This window comes from Drosophila takahashii, chromosome 3R (assembly GCF_030179915.1).
Source record: "Drosophila takahashii strain IR98-3 E-12201 chromosome 3R, DtakHiC1v2, whole genome shotgun sequence".
Taxonomy (NCBI): domain Eukaryota; kingdom Metazoa; phylum Arthropoda; class Insecta; order Diptera; family Drosophilidae; genus Drosophila; species Drosophila takahashii.
Genome location: NC_091681.1, coordinates 11,986,280 through 12,006,777, shown reverse-complemented (window position 1 = coordinate 12,006,777; position 20,498 = coordinate 11,986,280). Strand labels below are relative to the sequence as shown.

General features: G+C 37.7%; 1 protein-coding gene across 2 annotated transcripts in view; it reads left to right on the top strand.

The window, feature by feature from the left end:
• Window positions 1-20,498, top strand: part of Nlg3 (Neuroligin 3) — a 102,942-nt gene that overhangs the window by 69,654 nt on the left and 12,790 nt on the right. For both annotated transcript variants that reach the window (XM_044392513.2, XM_070217600.1), the window contains exons 5-6: window positions 18,890-19,159; window positions 20,147-20,344. In XM_044392513.2, the coding sequence (XP_044248448.1) occupies window positions 18,890-19,159; window positions 20,147-20,344 (468 nt within the window). The remainder of the gene's footprint in view (window positions 1-18,889; window positions 19,160-20,146; window positions 20,345-20,498) is intronic.

The following is a 20,498-nucleotide window of genomic DNA, read 5'->3' as shown; positions in this document are numbered from 1 at the left end:
GCTTAGTGAAGTCCTTTCTCGCCTCTGTGGTTTTTATTTGCTCCTCGCCATCGCCATTGCTTATTGCCTGCGCCTTGCTCTTGGCCTTGCGCTTCATTTTGGCCTCTTTCTCATCTCATCTCATCTCGTCTCATTTTATTTTATTTGCTGCCTTTTTTATGGCCTTATTGTTGTTGCTGTGTCCGTCGGCGTTTTCTTTTAAGTCCCTGGCTTGTTCTCGCCGGAAGAAGCGTAGAAGTAAAATGTATAAAAATAAAAAAATAAACATACAAATGCCACATTAAGCATGATTTGCCGCTTTTCCAGGGAAAAGTCCATTGGGCTTTTTATTCCCCAAAAACCATGCCCCTCCGGATTTTGAACCCTCATCTGGCTTTGCTCGTTCGTGTGTAGATTTCAAGTTTATCAGCTGTTTGAATGTTGGCCATATTTTGTGCTTAACTGACTTTTGTTTGCCCAATGAGAAATGGACCTCTATCCCCTGTCCCTGGAGTGGTGAAAAATTAATGTCATAATTTCTAATCTTCAGCATTTCCATGTGATTAACCTCTTCAAGCCTCACTTAATGGCGCATTATGAGAGGGCTTTGTTGCCCATTGACCAATTGATATATGTATGCCAATGACTTTCTTGACCTTTTTATATTTGAGAATACGAATGGAGGCGTAGATACACGAAACAGATGCATCTATATTTTCCATAAATCCATGCCAGCATTGTGGTTGAATTCGTAATGAAATTTTCCCTTTGTGTCTTTGGCTTCGCCTGAATCCAATAAGCCAATTGAGTTTGGCGAAAGGTTATTTGATTGCGTGAACCAGACAATAAACAAATATTTACCATGAGTACTTTTCGCTGTCGAAGTGGGTTTTCGAAATTGATATGGGGCAACAGAAAGGGGTTTCTATTGATAAGTACTAGACTCCTGCATGAATCTATTCAAATTGAATTATACATACTGTACAGTATTAACTGTACTCAACATTTACTGTAAAGTCTACTAAGTGTGTAGTGCACAGTGTCAGGCAAACTGAAATGAGTACACCTTTTTTGAGTACACCTTAAAAATGAATGCTACGATCATTCATCGATTTTCATGCTGTACACCTCATAAAAAAGGTGTTCAGTAAAAATTCCATATGAACAGTAGTGTGCTTACTGTCATGTACAACAATAATATTGAAACTGTATGAAAATAATTTCGTAAGCATGGAAATGGAAACCGTAAGAATATTTATCAAATTTTGTAAGATTGATGGTTAATTTTTGTATTTGTGGTACATTTAGCTGGAATTGTCTAAGACCGAGATGGCAAATATAAAATGTAAAATAATTAGTGGAGAATACACCGTGACCAATAAACGAGGAAGCAGAAAGGTATGGAACACCTTTGGGAAAATTGATGACCATAACGGACAAGAGTTAAAAAGTGTTGTGTGCTCAGAACTTGCAAAAATGTTTATCGATTTAAAAAAAGTACTTCAAACCTTGTAAAACATAAGTGCTACATAATAGATAATACAAAGAGGACAGCTGGGCCAGAAGAAGTGGAAGTGGATTTGGCAACAAAACATTACGGAGTAAAAATTATAACGGAATGGACTTTAAAAAACGGACGATCTTTTAATATAATTGACGACTCAGGACTAAAAAAGTTAGCGCAGTTTCTCATTAAAGTCGGTGCCACCTTTGGGGAAAATGTAAATATTAATAAGTTATTGCCCCATCCAACCACTATCTCAAGAAACATATCGAAAATTTATTTCGACTACTTCACGGAGATAAAAAATGAAATTCTAAAAAATAAAACTCACGGCTATAGCATAATGACAAAAACCAAATGGAAAAGGTAGCGGAAATAAGTTTGAGCAACTTAAGGGAACTTATAAAATTACTGTCTCATTTTGAAATGGCATCCAAAAAATTAGAAGCTACGAAGGAACCAACATTGCATTTGGTTATTCTACATATCAATCATTTACGAAAAATTTGCAGTTTAGACACAGATGATCCGGAAATTATTCAAAATACCGAATTTAAGTTACTTAATCTTATTCAAAATGTAGTTCTCCAAAATTTAACAAAGTTTCATAGAATGGCTTTATTTCTAAACCCGCAAACCAACAAATTGTCCCAGTTTTCCGAAGAGGAAAAAGAGGAAACAATTGGCGACATAAAAACCATTATGAATTTGTATGCTTCTGATTCTTTGGAAAACCATATCCCTTCACCCGACCATGAGATCGATGCCATATTTTCGGACTATTTCTCAACCAACGAGGACCGCAATATTTTGGAAAAAATTAATAATGAACATTACTTATACGGAAATGTACGCGTTGGATTCAACTCCACATTTGACATCCTTCAATGGTGGGCCACTTCAAAGGATCAGTTCCCACTGCTTTTTAAAACAAGCTGCAAAATCTTTGCGGCTTCTGCAAGCAGTGCAGCGTCGGAAAGAGCGTTTTCCATTGCAAAAAATTTAATTTCGGACAAACGTTGCAAAATTGGTACTAATGAAGACATGGTTAATCAAATTATGTTCTTAAACTACAATATTGACACAATAAACATAAATGTAGACACCGACACAGACAATAAAGATGAATGAAAAATAAATTAATCAATTAACCAATTTCAAGCCAATACTAATTTTTAAATTGTCATATCTTTATCAATTATAATCGAAAAATGGAACACCGAATTTATCAGCTTATATGTGAAAACATGGTTGTCCCATATGGTCTATTGTTTCTGATAAAAGTGTGGCTTAGAGGTAAAGAAAGTTAAAGAATTCAGGATTGTAGAATAAAAATCAATTTATAACTTTTTGAATCCAAATTATCAAAAAAAAATTTTAATATCATTCAGTGTACACTTGGAATACTGTACAGCAATAATACTGTACTCACAAAAAGGTGTACAGTAAAATTGTGAGTGAGTACACCATTCACACAAATATAAAAATCATAGCATTCTACAACATTCACAAAAAAGGTGTACAACAAAACATGTACACCTTTTTGGGGAAAATGATTCAAAAGGCCTTATGAATGTATTCATGCAGGAGTCTAATAAGTACCTCCAAGCGAAAATCTGTGAAATTTGTAAATTGAGAAAATGTTTGTCGTAACAAATTTTAATGTATTTTTAACTGAAAACAATTCCAATTAAAAGCTAACATTGTTATGGGGTATTTTTATCCATCTTAATAAAGTCATAAGATTTACATAAGTAAATCTGGATTAAGTGCGAAAATGTTGTATTTTAAAAATATATTTATACCCGTTACTCGTAGAGTAAAAGGGTATTCGTGCAAAAGTATGTAACAGCTAGAAGGAAGCGTTTCCGACCCCATAAAATATATATATTCTTGATCAGGGCCACTAGCCGAGTCAATATAGCCATGTCCGTCTGTCCGTCCGTGTGTCCGTCCGTCTGTCCGTCCGTATGAACGCTGAGATCTCGGAAAGTACAAAAGCTAGAAGGTTGAGATTTTCCACACGTATTCTTCGGCTTTCTACGCAGCGCAAGTTTATTTCAGCCGAGCGCCACGCCACTAACACTAACGATGTGTCTGGCGCCCACACCTTTAAAAATTTCCGAGAAGTATAAATGCAATTTTGTTGTGTATTTTTGTACATATCGAAATGTAGAAGACATTTTTCAAGTCGGACCATTCATTAAAAAGTTTTACGCAATCAAAATTTATATATCTATCTCCCTCGCACTCCCTTTAGCTGAGTTACGATTATTAGTCGGGACACCAACCCAAGTACAGCGTTCGCACTCCCTTTAGCTGAGTGACGGATATTAGATGGTCGAGACACCAACCCGACTATAGCGTTCTCTCTTGGTTTAATGTTTCTTTTGTATTGTCCTTAATCGAAATCGCCAACCTTTGAATGTATAATTTTATAATCGTACTTTATTTTATGACATTGACTTCCATATCTTACAATTTGAGTAAATATAAATTAAATAGTGTAAAATTATTTAAATTATTTAAAATAACTAAATTTAAAAGCGCAAAGTACAGAAACATATTTGAAATATAATCTTTCTCAGTGTACATATTTCGTTTTGATTATAACCAATCCTCTTTTCATGCCCAATCGAATCGGGGGATTCGAACCCATTGAAAATATATTATTAATGAGACCAGGGTCGTGGCAGGGGCGGTGGAATTGATGTGTGCCCAAATGCGTGCCGCATTCAACACGCAAACGGCGGCACAAGTCAGTCAGTCCCGAAAGCGGAACCGGAAATCGAAACGAGAGCCGCCTGGTGCGTGTTTCTGGTCACATACGGAAATGAAGTTCTTCCCAACTTTTTTCGTATGAGCCCTGCCAATACAAGAGTTATGTATATGAATGGCCAAAAATAGAGGCAATGAACCTTCTTTCATACAGCAGTAGCTGAATTAACACAGAATAAGGCGGCCAAAGGAAAGGAAACTGCAGAACTGAATAAAAGGAAGGAAAAACAAGTAAACTTTTCACTTTGTCCGCTCCCCGTAAACTTTCCACGCCAGATATTGCAGCTGGATGAGATTGTCAGTTCTGTGGGGGCGAAACGAGTCAGACAAAGACCAGAATGAGGTTACTTTGCTCATTTTCTTATGCCAGACACAATTGCCAAACGCAACGAGAGAGAGTAGGAAACGGAAAATTTCGAAATTACATTTATTATATCCCCAGCCCCTGCGTGCCATTTAGTGTCAAGTTCGCAAAGTTTTTCATCAGCATTTGCATGTTTTAAAGCATTGACTTGATTTGTCAATGCGAAGCAACGGGTCTCATGAAATTTTAGTCTTACGTTTACAAGACGGACATTTTAAAGTCACTGGTATACTTTATGACGAAGAATTTGTGCTTATGTAAGCAAGGCAGGACAAAAATGTAAGAGACAGGCGACAAACTTTTAAAATTCTAATTAAACAGGCAATTTAAATGCGAACTTTTTAGAATTCAACACAAATTACAGCTGAATTTATTAATTTTCCTCAAAGTTAATTCGGATTCATTTGAAGCTTAGGAAATAAAAAAAAGATATTTTATATTTTCTGTATAGGGTTTTTTTTTGGCACTTATGGAAAAACAATCATAAAAGGAAAGCAAAAATTTTAATATCACATGGATTTTAAATGATCTGTAAATATTATTAAATTTAATGATGAGCTTCCAAACTTTAACCAAATCTGTTTTCCAAGTACTACTTTCTGGCCCATTTCTTCAAATTTCTAAGTTACCAATCGCTTTCCAATTAGTAATAAGTAACAATCCATGCATCTAGTCGGTCTGCAATCAGAGCTTGAACGAGTTCCCACAAATCGATTCCCATCAGGGGATTCCCAGTACATAAGTACATACATCAAATCGCTCATTTTGCGTAACTCCTTTCCCCGAGACAGATAGTCACTCCTCCGTGGGGATTGTGTCTGCGTTTGTATTACTGATTGTATTTGCTGCTTGCGATTGCAATTTCCTAGGCTTTGCCAACACACAAATACACAAGCATCTACAATAACTCTGGAATAACTACCTACAAGTGACGATGGAAAGCCATAAATATGAGCAGAAAAAAAGCGGCTGGCAGAAAAAGGGCGTCGGAAACTTTTGTCAACTTTGTGTTATAAACGAAGCGCTTGACTACATATTGACTTTAACTGAAAGCGTTTACGTTGATTGTATATGTGTGCATATTTATGTGAGCCTGCGTGTGTCCTTACACTGAAAATGTGATATAATATTATTATTCTTTGACTCAATTTTCTTCACTATAATTTTCCGAAATAATCATTATTCTGAGAATAAAGATTCAAGCTTACCTTAAAAATATAACAATGAAATAGAACAAGTTCTATAAGGACATTTTTTTTAAAATCCTAATATAAAGTCAAAAACATTATTATTTAAGTTTAAGAATGTTTAGAATAATTTAAATTGTATTTTCTCTCAGTAGTTGTTCTCCGCACATGGGTTTGTGTATTTGGTTGTGTGAACGTGGAGCGCTATCAATAAATCTACAATATGTATAAAAGGCAAAGTCTCTTCTGGTGGCCGCCATTTGTGTATATGTACGTTCGTACATGTGCGCGTGTGTGTGACATTTCCCCACATTTCTTCTGTCTTTCACTGTTATGAAACAATGTTGCATGACACTTTTGACATTTTTTCATATTTCGGAAATATTATCATACTTTTTTCCATGGCGATTTTTATACTCGGCGATCGTTGAGAAGAGGGTTGAATGGTTTCCGTCAAGCGAAGTACCATTTTTTTTCGTCTATTAAAGTTATTATACCCGTTACTCGTAGAGTAAAAGGGTATATTAGATTCGTGCAAAAGTATGTAACAGGTAAAAGGAAGCGTTTCCGACCCTATAAACTATATATATTCTTGATCAGGATCACTAGCCGAGTCGATCTAGCCATGTCCGTCTGTCCGTCTGTCTGTCCGTCTGTCTGTCTGTCTGTCTGTCTGTCCGTATGAACGCTGAGATCTCGGAAACTATAAAAGCTAGAAGATTGACATTTTGCATGCAGATTCTAGGAGTTCCTACGCAGCGCAAGTTTGTTTCAAAAGGATGCCACGCCCCCTCTAACGCCCACAATCGCTTATATACGATTTTAAAAATTTCAATATTTTGGAAAAGTAAAAATGCAGTTTTGTTGTGTTTATCAATACCTATCGAAATGTAGAAGAAATTTTTTAAATCGGTCCATTCGTTAAAAAGTTACGACGGATCAAAGTTTTTATCTCCATCTTTTTCGCATTCCCTTTAGCTGAGTAACGGGTATTTGATAGTCGGGGCACCCGACTATAGCGTTCTCTCTTGTTTTTAAATATGTAAATATATTCTAGAACTAAGTCAACAATAGTGTTGATTGGGTACTCTAAAATGTAAGTTAATTTTGTAGGTATTGACCGTAAGTACCCGGCATCTCAAAATCGTGGCACTCGACCATCGTGTTTTATGATTGAAATTAAAATTAATCTGAGTACTGAAGAACCTTTTGATGTATTTAATTTTTTGTTGAAGCCTATCAGGAACCTATCATTTAAAATACATCGCCTTGTTATTCCTTATACCTCCCACGTCTCCTGGTAAAACTGACAAAAATTACTCAAAATTTGGAATTATCAAAAAAAAATGATTTGCTTTTTATTTTAAGAAAAACAACATGATGCAATATGGAATATGTCTAAATTCTTGTTAGGTTATTTTTCTATAAGGATATAATATATATGATAGGGATATACATATGACATAATTTCTACATTTTATGTAATTCCAGTGCTGATGCCTTTCCTTGTTATTTTATTTGTATTCTCTTTTTTATACAAATTTAAATATTCAATATTGACACAGAAAATGGCGCTTTTAAAGCGGCAGCCTTATTTTTAACACCGCCTGAAAAAGTCCTGACGCCACCCAAAAAGCCACCTTGTGAAATATGTATTTTTGCGTTATCAACCCTGGGTCACCCACACACACATTGACAAACACAACCAAGCACACACAGTGTGACAGCCCTGGAACACTCAAAGCCAAAGTATAAAATATGCATGAAAAATTTGTCACATCTCGGGGAAATGGTCGAAGAGAGTTCACCTTTTCAATGGCCACTTGACCCTCGAAAGTGAGCTATACACATATAGTAAGAACCCAAGGCATTGAATTTAAATTGCGCATTAAATGTGACCAACAGAATTCGACCATTTCGGTGTGTGCGGTCATTTTCCAAGGAATTGATAAGTCAAAGTTCATAATTGGCTTCATGGGCCTCCACCTCTTTTCAGCTGGTCAATTTGGCAGGCTTCACGAAAATAAAAAGGACCGCTTCTCCGGAGTGAGTAGGGAATGTGTGAGAGCAAATTGAAATGGAAAATGTGCCAAACTAAAGCAAATAGAAACTTGCAAATGGCACAAAGTCCGTCGAAAGAAGGGCGGAAAGTAACTTTCATTGCATGCACTTGAAGCATTTCCCCCAAGACATTTCCTTTCCCAACCCCAGGGGCTCCTGCCTGATTTTCTATTTTTCTTCCCTGTATTTGTGCACTTAGCGTGTCATAGTCTAATTACAGGGCGTTATACTGACTGCCGTTTTGCATGCTAGCAGTGCATTAGACACATACCCACGAATTTGTAGCGGCATGTCTGCAAACACACAAGAATCTCCGCCGTGGCTTCAGCCGACCGGATAAATGAACAGCTGACTTATGCATTTTGGTGTATTGCTTAATATGGGGAACAAAAAAGTTTTCTAAGACTTCCTGGCCGCTTTGCCTTGCCAACTGCACGCAAACTAATCTCAGTTTTAGTGCAAACAAAATTGCAATTTGATAGTTTTGCTGGTAATCAAAGAAAGGAGTGCCAGGACTTGCCACCTTTAGGGGTTGTAAAGGAATGGTTTTTATTTTCATTGAGTTAATTTTGTAATATGTGTGAATTAGTACTTTGCTTAACTATTAAACGTGTTTTATAAAATTATTGCACACAAAACAAAACTTGAAACGATGATCAGTCTCAATTCGATACGTTCAAAATGTATGCAACATGTTCTTTCTCCCTCCACATATGTAACTTTAAGCTCTAACTCGATTTATTTCGATTTTTAGAATTTGTTTCTCTCGCTCGCTCTCACGTAATTTATGCCGCCATATTGCGTATTCCTCTCTTTTTTGAAATCAGAGAACCTCCGGGGGAGAGAATCGACAAAATTACATTACTTTATATACATTTTACTAGTATTGCATGGTAAAAATGATATGCATATTGATTTGATTCCGGCGTGTTTTTTATTTGTGTGTGATTGTATAAAATCTGGATAATTTATTTATTTATTTGTCTTTTCTCTGTATTCTACCTTTCAAAGTGGTTCAGGTTTCCCATTGATTAATCTGTCAGAATTTCTAAAGTCGTTAGGCTTCGTTAACCTCTTAAAACGCCACACGACCCTCGCTTCCCAGAACATGCTTTAAATCGACCTAATCGATTGCATAATCAAAATCAGCTGTCAAATCTAATCTAGAGATTTCGCCTCGTGATTCCTGGAAGACACGGATTAAATTGCCTTCAAAGATACTCTCCACTGGCACTCGAACACCCGGGAACACGGAGAGCGAGAGCCGGGCAGATATCACACCACACATTGTCATTTATTACCTCCAGTACACTTGACTGCCTAACTGCCAAACGAGCGTATATAATATTTCATTATAAATTACACACGACTTACGTCAATTTGTTTTCGGTGGCCAAACAAAAGTGAAGTTCGGCAGGATGGCAAGCATCCCATAAGTAAGCCATCGCGCGCACACTTACGCACAACATATGACGGCTCAGTTTATTAGACAGCAAAAACGGAAGTGGCCATAATTTACTAACGAAGCCATAAGAAGAAAATGGCCGGGCAAACAACAAGCACCCACACATGGCTTGTACAGAAGGAATGGCAGACGTAAAAGAAAATTTATCAATCAAAGATGCCCGGGAAAAGGGAGGGGGAAGACACGCTTTCGAATAGTTGTAGCAATAGACATAAATTTGCTACAACAAGGAGGGCGAACTACTTGATGGCCATTAATATTTTGACAATTTTTCGCCATATCTAGCGGATATTGATGATGCCGACGATGGATGAGTTTTTGTGCTTATTTGTTTATAACGCATACGTCATGTTAGTTATTGATGAGCTTGCCATGTGCAGGCCATCAATTATGTGCGGACTCTTCCCCTTGGGTGGCGGTGGCACAAACTCCACCGGAGTCGTTAAAATGCAGCATAAAATGCGAATAAGAAAGCCCCAGTGTAAATAGGGTGCACATTATGCATACGCCCTGGTGTCCCGGGCACAATGTATGACACATTTACGGGGCTACAACAAATGCAGAAAAGCAAGCGCGTTCGAGAATTGTGCACAAAATGTAACTGGAACGCAATTATGTGGCAGCTTCTCCCCTCCACCTCCCCTTTGATCACCATAAATTGCTATGGGTCCGTAGGGAAAATGAGGAAAGGAAAACTATTAAGGTGGCGAAGCACTTGCTTCGATTTCAAAACGACTTCCAACCAATTTCTATTCGCCACTTTTTTCCCAGTCCGCAATTTTCTTAAGCAGTTTTACGCCTGAACGCTGACATAATGTTGTTAACCGATAATACGTTGAAATTGAAAAGGGAATCGAAAAGGAAAGCGGAAAAGCGGACCCAGCACAGCAGGACCTGCAGTCGCAGTCAGCGGCAAAGCCACACAAAATCTCTCACGACAAATTGCATATTTCAATTTGCAACAACATTCAGGGCCAGGAGCCACATCGAGTCTCCCTTCTGGTCCAGACATTTTTCTCCCACCCATCTAGCCTCCTTATCTTCCTTCAGCAGCTCCACACTTGGGGAAAATCTTCATTTAAGTTAAAAAGCATAAATCATGATTTAATAATATGAACGCAATACGGAAGTTTTCCATATCGAAATTATAGCTCGAAAGTCTCTCAGTCAACGGTTATATATTTGATTAACAAAAAGTGTCCTTCATGACAATATTCCATATTAATGATCTTAATTTTGGTTTTCGTTATTATTAAAGTTATTAGAATTTATTGATTTAATTAAGATCTTAAAATAAATAGATTTAATTATTTTATAATTAGAAATGTGAATATTTTTCTAGTTGTTTGCTTTTCGCGCAGTGCTCCTCCTTTAAGAGCTTTCGTTTTCGCCCACAATTCTTTTTTAGAAGTCAGGTGTCTGCCGCATATTGGTTTCGTTAAAATGCACTCTCACCTGTGCACTCGTATGCAAAACGGCTGGCTGGCTGGTTTAAGCCGGAGTTAAGCTGATGCATGGGTTAAGCGGTAGAATGCATTAAGATTAAGTGGCCGCTCTCTGTTTCTGGCCCAGATCCCAGCCAGCAGCATGCCTTGCGATCGACTCCTCCGGCCTGCAGTGCAATTTATTACGTATACGGGGTGCTGGGTTGGCTTACATTAAGTCGGTACATGTGTTTAACTAGCTTGCAAATAACAGCCGGAGCTTTTTGGAGTAACAGGTGCTGGGCTAAGTGGATCGTTAAAGAAACCCGAAAGGCCAATGATTCCAACCAGTAACGTTTTCGATGACATTTCAAAAGAAATTACCATTTACGCCCGGATTTTCCAGGGCCAATAGAGGGAAAAAATTCGAGTGGATCTCACACAATGCGTTTTGAGTGAACGTGTCCGGAGGCATCATAATATTTTACATTTTTATGAAGTGCCAGACGCTGCCACAGGGCCAAGGCAATAAAAATCGTATTTTGTGGGTTATAAAAGTTCAACAAAAAGCAAAAAGCAGGAAAAAAGTGAATATCAAGCAATGTTGGCAGCAACATTTTCCATTTGCATTTGACTCGATTCGTTTCGGTTTCGGTTCGTCTTTGCAGCGCTTTTCCTTTATTTTTTCTTTTAATGATTTATCGGCATTTAAGTGTGGCGTGGGCCAAGTGACGCATCGTAAAGTTTTCCACTCTCCGTGTGCGCCTAATTTAATGCAACAATTTTTTCTTCACACTTGCTGGTTTTTCCCAGTACCCAGCATTTTCCAGGACCATTCTGGCGTCGCATTTTCCTCTTCTCGCACTCTTCTCATTCATTTCGGGCTTATCAGCGAGGAAGCAAAGGGCATTTGGGCGGGCGAGAGGAGCACGTGTGTGTTTGGGTGTTGTGTACATGAATGTAAATTGAGTTTTGGCGGGCAAAGTACTTTGTAATTTATGGCGTGCAATGTGCGTAAGGAGTCACGTGATAACTTCATACTTTTCCTCTCCCGCTACCACTCCCACTCCCTCAGACGCATTCATATTTCTTTTATGAGCTTTTATGTTTTTTATTTATGAGTGTTTAGCCGCATTTTGCATGACGAAATCATAATTTCATCTCTCCTCCGTTTTTTGACATTTAGCTTTGTTTCCTGCGGTGGGTTCCATCTAATATATTCGCCAAGTACGTGCAATATATTAAATGCCGAGAATTTATCCGTTGGGTTTATTAACATTATAGGGCCGCAGATTACTCGAGATTAGATGGCTCATTTAGGAGAGAATTGCCAACTTTCCTCCAGCTGCCGCTCGGAATTTAAACTCTAACGCTTTCAACTCGCATGCAATTCGAAAACTTTCTGCACATACAATTTGTGGAAAAGTTTCCTGCCGGAAAACTTTAAGTTTGAATGACTTTTTGCATTTACGAGTACATTTGCCTACTCACTCATGCAATTTGAGACAAATACTAAGTGGAAAATCAAGTTTCTCCGCCTGACCACAGGAACTTTAATTGGTATTTGGACCAATTGACTTTTGGCCAACAGCTTTTCGCAAAACATTTCCCAGTTTTCCACAACATAACCAGAAATCCCCATTTATATCTTGTCTGCAAACTGAATTATTCAATTCACTTATCGGGTTTTTACTAGCCAAAAGTTACCAACTTCATGTGCTCCTTTTTTCGAAAACCCCAAACATGTTTGTGTTAATCTTCCAACATCACTTAAGCCCCCATAACGCAGCCAACAGTTTAACAAGCTTTTTAAAACTACAGGAAAGGACTGAGAAAAAGTGAAAAAATATTGAAAATATTTCCAACCAGTTTCATTCATTTGTCGGAGCTGAAAAGTTTCGCTGAATCGAAAACATAAAAATGGTAGGAAAAAGGAAAACTTAAGCGAAAGTAATAAACTACAAAACCGAAAATGCACTCGCCACCTAAAGCCAAGAGGAGAGGGTGAAACAGTTTGGGACAGGTCGGTTCAGGAGTTAAGAGGACCAGCAGCTTGGCCATAAAGTGCAAAATGTCGAAAAAATAATGATAGAAAAGGAAAACTTACGTGACCGTAACTGTGTCACCTGGATAACTCAGGGCCCGGCGAAACATTTCCACGGGCCGAGAGCCCAATGAACCTTAAATTGAAGACACACACCGCTCCAGCGACTCGGCAATTTATTAAATCGATAAAAACGGAAAACAAAAAGTATAAAAAAATGCCAGCGAATATAGATTGATGGAGATCAGGAATTTGTTGAGTAAACACTTTAAACTCGACCGGTTCTAGCCAGTGGTAATATAACTTCAAGAACTACAGTGAATACTTTTAGCATTAGCATAAAATTTTGCAGAGAGGTTTACCCAACTTAAGGTGTGATGCCAACACATTTAATTAAAATACTTATTTTATATAAAGGAAATCTAAATATATTTGTATAATAAAATCCATTTCCCTTAAATAATATATTAAATACAGTTAAATAAGTCCTCTTGATTAGATTATGCTGTACTTGAAAATATACTCGGTATAAACAAAGGACGACACTAAACTTGAAGCTCAACGAAATGAAATTTTCGCACTACAACTACCATAAAATGAAATGAACTAGATTTTTTGCAGCATCTTCCGTCGAACACAAGTAGCATTGTTTGGCGAGCAGGAAATGAAAGGGTTTTTCCAGGGTAAGGGTGGTGGGAACTACGACGACAATGCGGCTGCCAGCGGGCCAAGCAAAATGAGTTGAGGATATTGATTTCACCTAGTTTTTGGTTGCCTGAAGGCTGTTTTCAGACTCGGTTTCCTCTTCTCCCCGAGCTTTTAGTTTGCTACTCTTTTTTGTTTATTGAGTTGGTTTTGGGTGTGAAAGTGTGTGCCGTAAAACAAGCAATACAATATTGTGTGAGCATACTTGAAAATGTATTTCAATAGCACAAACTTTATTATCAACAAATTGCTCTACATACTCGAGTGGTTTGTCAACTAAACTTTGTTTGTGGGAAGTGTGACACCGAATTTGTGTGCATATAAAATGTTCGAAGAAAACCATTTTCAAATATTTAAAAATGTTATATTTAAATATTTCTTTTTAAATAAAGGCATTTGTTCAAAACCAAAACGAAGTCGGACAAAATTTAACAATAAATTATCTTTTTGCTAAGTATTACTGTTAACTATTTCCATTTTTAGAATATTTAAATAGAATTATAGAATTTAAGTAAAGGCGTTAAATTAAAATAACTTTAAACAAATTTGGCATAATTTTTGGGCAAAGATAAAAAGATTACATATTTGTTTTATCACTTCGGCTTGCCATTCATGTTTGTTCTAATTTTCGATAAAAAATGATTATAGAATTTTCTAAGAAGAGGGAGGTACTCTAGTCTATTTTGAATAATTTATTTAATTTTTCCTCCCGTTCTCTACTAGCTTATAAATATAATTCTGCTTAATGCCTTAATCCGTTCCCCAGTTGCCATATTTTCTAGAGTGCTGCCTTAACAGTGTCAATCACTTTAGTTCCATTTAAGTCACACACTGACAAAATTTGGTTAAATGTCGCAAGAAAATGTCTGCTATTAGCCGGCAGAAAAGAGAAGGCACACATTTGCCACATGTTGCAAATATGATTAAATTTATGCCAGTCAAAATAACACAAAACTGTCGACACTGCGCCGAAAGACAGCAACTCCCAGCGGCAACTTTCAGGCGAGACTGCCTAAAAAGTTGACATCCAAGTTGTGATTTGCCAGTCGCAAATAAATGGGGCTGACTGAACGACAACCCGAGCTCAGCGTTAGCATGTAAATTAAAACATGTTCAACTTATTAACAAGCCCGACAGTGGGCCTCGAAAGTCGCATTAGTTTTCCGGCAAACACATATTTGTAGTCGCGTTCCTACAAAATATTTACATTTGCCGAAATTATGCGGAGCAAACTTTTTGACAACCACCCAGCAAAAACTATTGTACAAGTTTTTTAAGGCGGGGCAGTTGTGGGTGGGCCCGGCTAAACTTATGTCTGTCTGCGATATGTTGGTACACAGAAAGAATGAAGTGAATAAACACACCCAAAAAAAAATTGGATATGCAACGAAGAATAATTTGATATTTCGTGGTATCAATTTGAATACCAATTTGATAATTTTTTAAAATCTATCTTAACTAAAAACCCATTGTTTAACTACTTTATTTTAAAGTAGTTCTTCGTTTGTTCTCAGTGCATTTGTGTATGTGCTGACTTCTTCTCGGGGGCAGTCATAAAAGTTTAATTCCTTTTTCTCTGGCTGTTGTAAGTAGCATCCCCCGGGGGCTGCAACTTGCAGAAAACGTCGCCATTTTTGTTGAAATGACAACAAAAGTTTTCTGGCCGGGTTTTTGTGCGGGTGGTCGGAAGTTTTGGAGACAAGTTTTAAATGCTGTTTGCATGTTACGTGGCTTTCCCTTCGCCCCTCGTTCTGCGAAGAACCTTTCTGGCCTCAAATTACTGTAATGACTGAAGGGGGGCTTTGAATTTTTGCGGCCTTCATGGAATTTATAGGTTGCTACAGTCCAAAAAGTTCCCTTAGAACTAATTTAGAAATTTTTGTCAATTATGCGGTGTAATTTGCTGAGCTAAACTGCTATGTTCTAAATTGGCAAATTATTGAAATGCTTAAAGAATGTAGATTTTACAAGCAAATTATGTGACCAAAGTATGTGAGATGATATGACATAATAGAAATTAATTAACATTTCTTGTGTTCCATTTCAGTAATATTAAACTTATTTTTCCAAGTTTAAGAGATTGCCATTTTAAAAAGCATTAAAGACTTTCCTCCGTTTAGGAGAAAACTCATTGAATTAGCTCGAAATGTGAGAATTGTGACACTGCTGTGACATCGAGGCGAGAAGATTTTCCATAGATATTGACATTGGTTTCCATTCCGCGACACGTTAACACACAGGGGCTGACTCACAGTGGGTTTTGGCCAGGTTTCAATAGGTATCTATCCATACATGGTGTGGACCCCCTCGATTCTTTGCCCGAGGTCCACACACGTGCCACGAGTCATTCTTTGTTCGCGCTATTTATAAAAGTCACTGACACAGTAACTTGCTTTCCTCCTTTGGCCTTTATATGGTGCTCGTTTCGCCACTTCTTCTAACTCTTGGTAACAGAGCCACCCCCCTACCACCCATATCATCCATACCATCGCTGCCCCAAAACCCCATCGCCTCCTCAACTCTTTTTCCGCTTTGATAAGCAGGTTCTTTTGTTCCAGCCAGGAACTTTCTATGTGGGCAGCAGGCGAGAAACCCGTGCTCATATTGCTTTTGTTATGCTTGTTGTTGTGGCTTTTGTTCGGTGGGTGGCTGGGAGGGGTCGTTCAAAGTGGGTGGTGGGGCGACTCCGCCTGATGTTGACTAGCTCAGATACAAGCGTGTGCTCAGATACATGCGATATGTATCTACCAAAGATGCAGCTGCACAAACTCTGCTTTCCTCCTCGTTTCCTTCTTTTCTAAAGATAAATTTATGTTTGCATTTTGCGAACGATTTCGTGTTCTTCGCTGCAAAGTGAGTATGGTTTTACTTGAAGATGGCCTTAAAGTGATGTCTTACTTTTTGATGCAGTGTACAGTTTTAAAGTCGAGCTCTGACTTTAGTAATAACCACTCAAACCTACAATATGACAGCTTTACAATACATTTATAGTTAAAATGAAAAGTGATTGGAATATAAATAATTTCTAAAAATTGGTTTTGGTATTTATAGAACATAATATATTTGATTTGTATTGATTTGTAAATGCCAACGTATTTTCTGTTTTTAATTATTTATTTGATTAGATCTAAATTATTTATTTCGCCAACAGATTTCGTACCGTTTACTGGCTTTTATTTTCAAAAAGAAAAAGGAATTGAGTTGTTATATTAACACAGTGTGGCAACTGAAACTTGGTTCTGTATTATATTTTTGAATACCTACTTACCTTAAATTGTAGTTTATTGTGTTCGATTTGGCAATCTAAAATATGATAATAACTTACTTTTCCAAATGTTTGACTTAAAGTTATCATGTCTGGATGGCTGAACTTCTCCGCCTTAATCCCCAAATGTGCGCCTTTTAAGGCTCACACCAATCCACACTGGGCCAGAAAGTTAATTTTTTGGCCAAAAATCTGTAATTTCTTTCCTAGGACAGTTAGAAGGATGCAGTTTTTTGCGTTTTTTTTTTAAAAGATTAAACTTTCCAACGAATTAAAAGTAAAATTTCTTGGAATTTTATATGATATAGATAATCCAGACCAAAGTCGGAAAATTTTACGTACTTTTCGGTTTTTTATTTTTAAAAAAATAACTAGAAGACGCACTTCTTCTTTTTTCGAAAACAATAAAGTATGAGATAAAACAAACTAAAAAAAATTAACATCACTAAAAAATATTATGTCATTTAAGGTTTATGAACCGTTAAAAAGTGCAACTTTCGGAGGCTCCCACATCAACGTTTATCAAACAATCGATTTAAAAAAAATTTCTATTTTTTTGTTCTTGTTACCTTTTAAGTTTTATATAATCAAATTATGTAAAAAAAATTGTTTAAAAATATTGTTTTTTGATTTGTTAAATGTTAATTTGACATATTCTGAAGTCATCACAAAAGTATGCTACATTTTTATTTGCATAGTCCTGATTAAATAGATAGATATAGGTTTGGAAAATACCATAATCGATTAGTGTACGTAAAAAGTAGATTTTAGATGTTAGTCACACTAAAATCAAATTTTTGAGCTCAAAATGTTCACCAAAACCTGAAGAAATAAAGTATGGCATACTCTTGGGCTCTCTTAGCTAAGCTCTTCAAAATAGCTCGACTTCGAGTTAAGCCTTCAATAAAAACTTAAATTACCGAAAACTAAGGCAAAACCGCATCGAGTCGGTGGGCTACGCTTTTAGTAAATTGATCAACGAATTTTTTTTTGAAGGAATGAACTAATTTGGGGATGGCACTCGAAGGCACTCGAAAAGCAAAGTACTCATTTGCTGAAAAAAAGCGTAAAAATTAACAATTACATTTATTTTAGCAAACAAGTAAGACATACGAGCTATATTATATTTTTTACTTGTTGAAAATAATCCCTTCTGCAAGTTTCGGAAAGAAGTCGAACAGCAACATCAGCATCTTTGACTTCTAAATTTTTTTTCATTTCCATCAATATTTTATGAATTTTTCACTTTGAAAATATGGTAAAAGAAAACTACTTGCCCGAATTCTTTGAAACTTTGGCATAAATTAGTTTAATGTATTATAAAAAGGATCCCAAACTCAATTTGGTCATTTTCTTAAAAAAGAAAAACGTATTTTTGGCCAAAAATCTGATCGGCTGGCCCAGTGTGCAATCTTAGAATTACTTTACTCACACACGTCAGCAAAAGGGGATAAATTCAGTTCCCTTTTTTTTTCTTCTTAAGGAAAAAGCCTTTCAATACGTAAATATCTTAAGCTCCAAAACGTGTCGGTTCCGATTAGAATCCACTAGACCAGGAGAGCCTTCGATGCCTTTGGGCTTTCGTCACACAAGCCGAACGGGAAAAGAGTTGTTTGCGTCTAATTTGGCTATTTTCGAGGCTTAGACGGTCATTTATCCCTGAATTGAGTCTATATAGAAGGTCTGATTTAATACCTTGTTTACCCGTTTTCTAAGGCAGACTTGATTAATGGTTTCAGCTTTTCGGCTGGTGGTTTAAAGGCGAAGTCCGTGACTCCCTACTTCCGCAATTATTTCCCTCATTGCAGGCTTGAATTATATTTGCAGGACTTCCACCGGAAAGTCAATCAATTTTTGCTTTTCCATTATACAATTTACCTCCGTCGTTTCCTTCAATTGAGCAGCTGTCAATTACCATTTCCTTTTTGTTTCGCTGCACAGTAAAAAAAAATTAACTCCTGAATCTTGTCTAAATAAAGTCTAAATCACAAAGTAAAAGATATAAGCTTTTATCTAGACATGACATAAATAATAATTTCTAAAGTGCAATTTAAAATGACTTAGAAAGTAAACCTTGTTTTAATGCAGATGTTTCTTTCTCTGTATTTTACAGTTGGATCGCGTGACTCCTCGGGCAGTTCCTCTTCTTCTGGCTCCTCATCCTCCTCCTCATCGGGAAGTGGTGGCTCCAGCTCATCCTCCTCGTCGTCCTCATCATCCTCCTCGTCGGCTGGAAGCGGAGGTCCTGCCAAGTATCCTGTGCTGGTCTTTGTGCACGGCGAGTCGTATGAGTGGAACAGCGGCAATCCCTACGACGGATCGGTGTTGGCCAGCTACGGACAAATATTGGTGGTAACCATAAATTATCGCCTCGGAGTGCTGGGTAAGTGCTCCGCACACTCAAATCCTAATGCTAATTGATATGCCGAGTGCATGACCAAAAGGACGAGCGACTGTCGGACGGACGGGCGAGTGAGGTCAGTGCAATGAGGCGGACGTGCGCCAACCAGTCGACCTCCTCGGCCTTTCAGCCAACCTCCATTCCCATCCATCCCAAAAGCTGCAACATCAACTGCACTTCCGCCGTAACAACTGCAGCAGCTACCAGGCGTACATTTATTCCATAATCTAACTAATTTAGCTACAGTCTGGCACAACAGCACAGTGGAGACCGTAGAAGGAATATCGCAATCATATTTTATAATTTTTGAAATAAATCTCAAGATCTTGATTATTTTGTACCAATAAAGTAATGGTACTAAAAAGTAATAGGAAAACTAAGAGCATAAAAACCTTAGGCATCTTAAATTTTACAATCTCTTTTGCACTGGTTTAGATGAATATAATTATTTTTATGTTTTCTATTAGTTTCAAAGTAAAAAATTAATTTAACCTTAATTTGCCCATTGAAAATTTATAAATTAAAGTAAAAGCATAGATAGTTTCCATATGTTTTTAGTCTTACTATGACCACTGTGCGCTGCCCGAAACTCTGTGTAAATTCAAATGCACAGACGAAATTAGTGTGACCTCATTTGGCGCCTGCCACCATTTCTTTCTGCCTTCTGCCGTTCTACCATTTTTCCTAAACCAGCCGACCCCCTCTGCTGCTGCTGCTGCCGCCGCCTCTGTTGTTGCAGAGGAAACGGAAGTGCTGACATCATGATTTGCACGCGTGACTTTGCACATTTTTGCGCGGCCGAGGGAGAGGCGAAAAAATGAGTGGCGTTTGACATTTTAAATAGGCAAAGCGACCGACTGACTGACTGCACGAGTACGCGGCGAATCGATTAAATTTCCATTCGCGAGCCAATCAGGCGGCAAGGAAAACTGCTGATTAAGTGCGGGCAAACCCGGCAACTCTTTGCAGGCTTTCTGAATGCCAACACGGACCGCTACTCGAAGCTGCCGGCCAATTACGGCCTGATGGACATCATTGCGGCGCTGCACTGGCTCAAGGAGAACATCGCGGCCTTCGGCGGGGATCCCAACAGCATCACCCTCGCAGGACACGGAACGGGGGCGGCCTGCGTCCACTTCCTCATCTCGTCGATGGCCGTGCCGGAGGGTGAGTACGACCCCATTATCCCACTGACAGAAGCAAAAGCATATGAGAGAATCGTGGTTGCCATTGCAGTCCCCTATCTCATATGCCACTCAGAGGATAAAATACAAAACCAACATTAACATTTTGTATTAACAATTTCCATTATTATAAATAT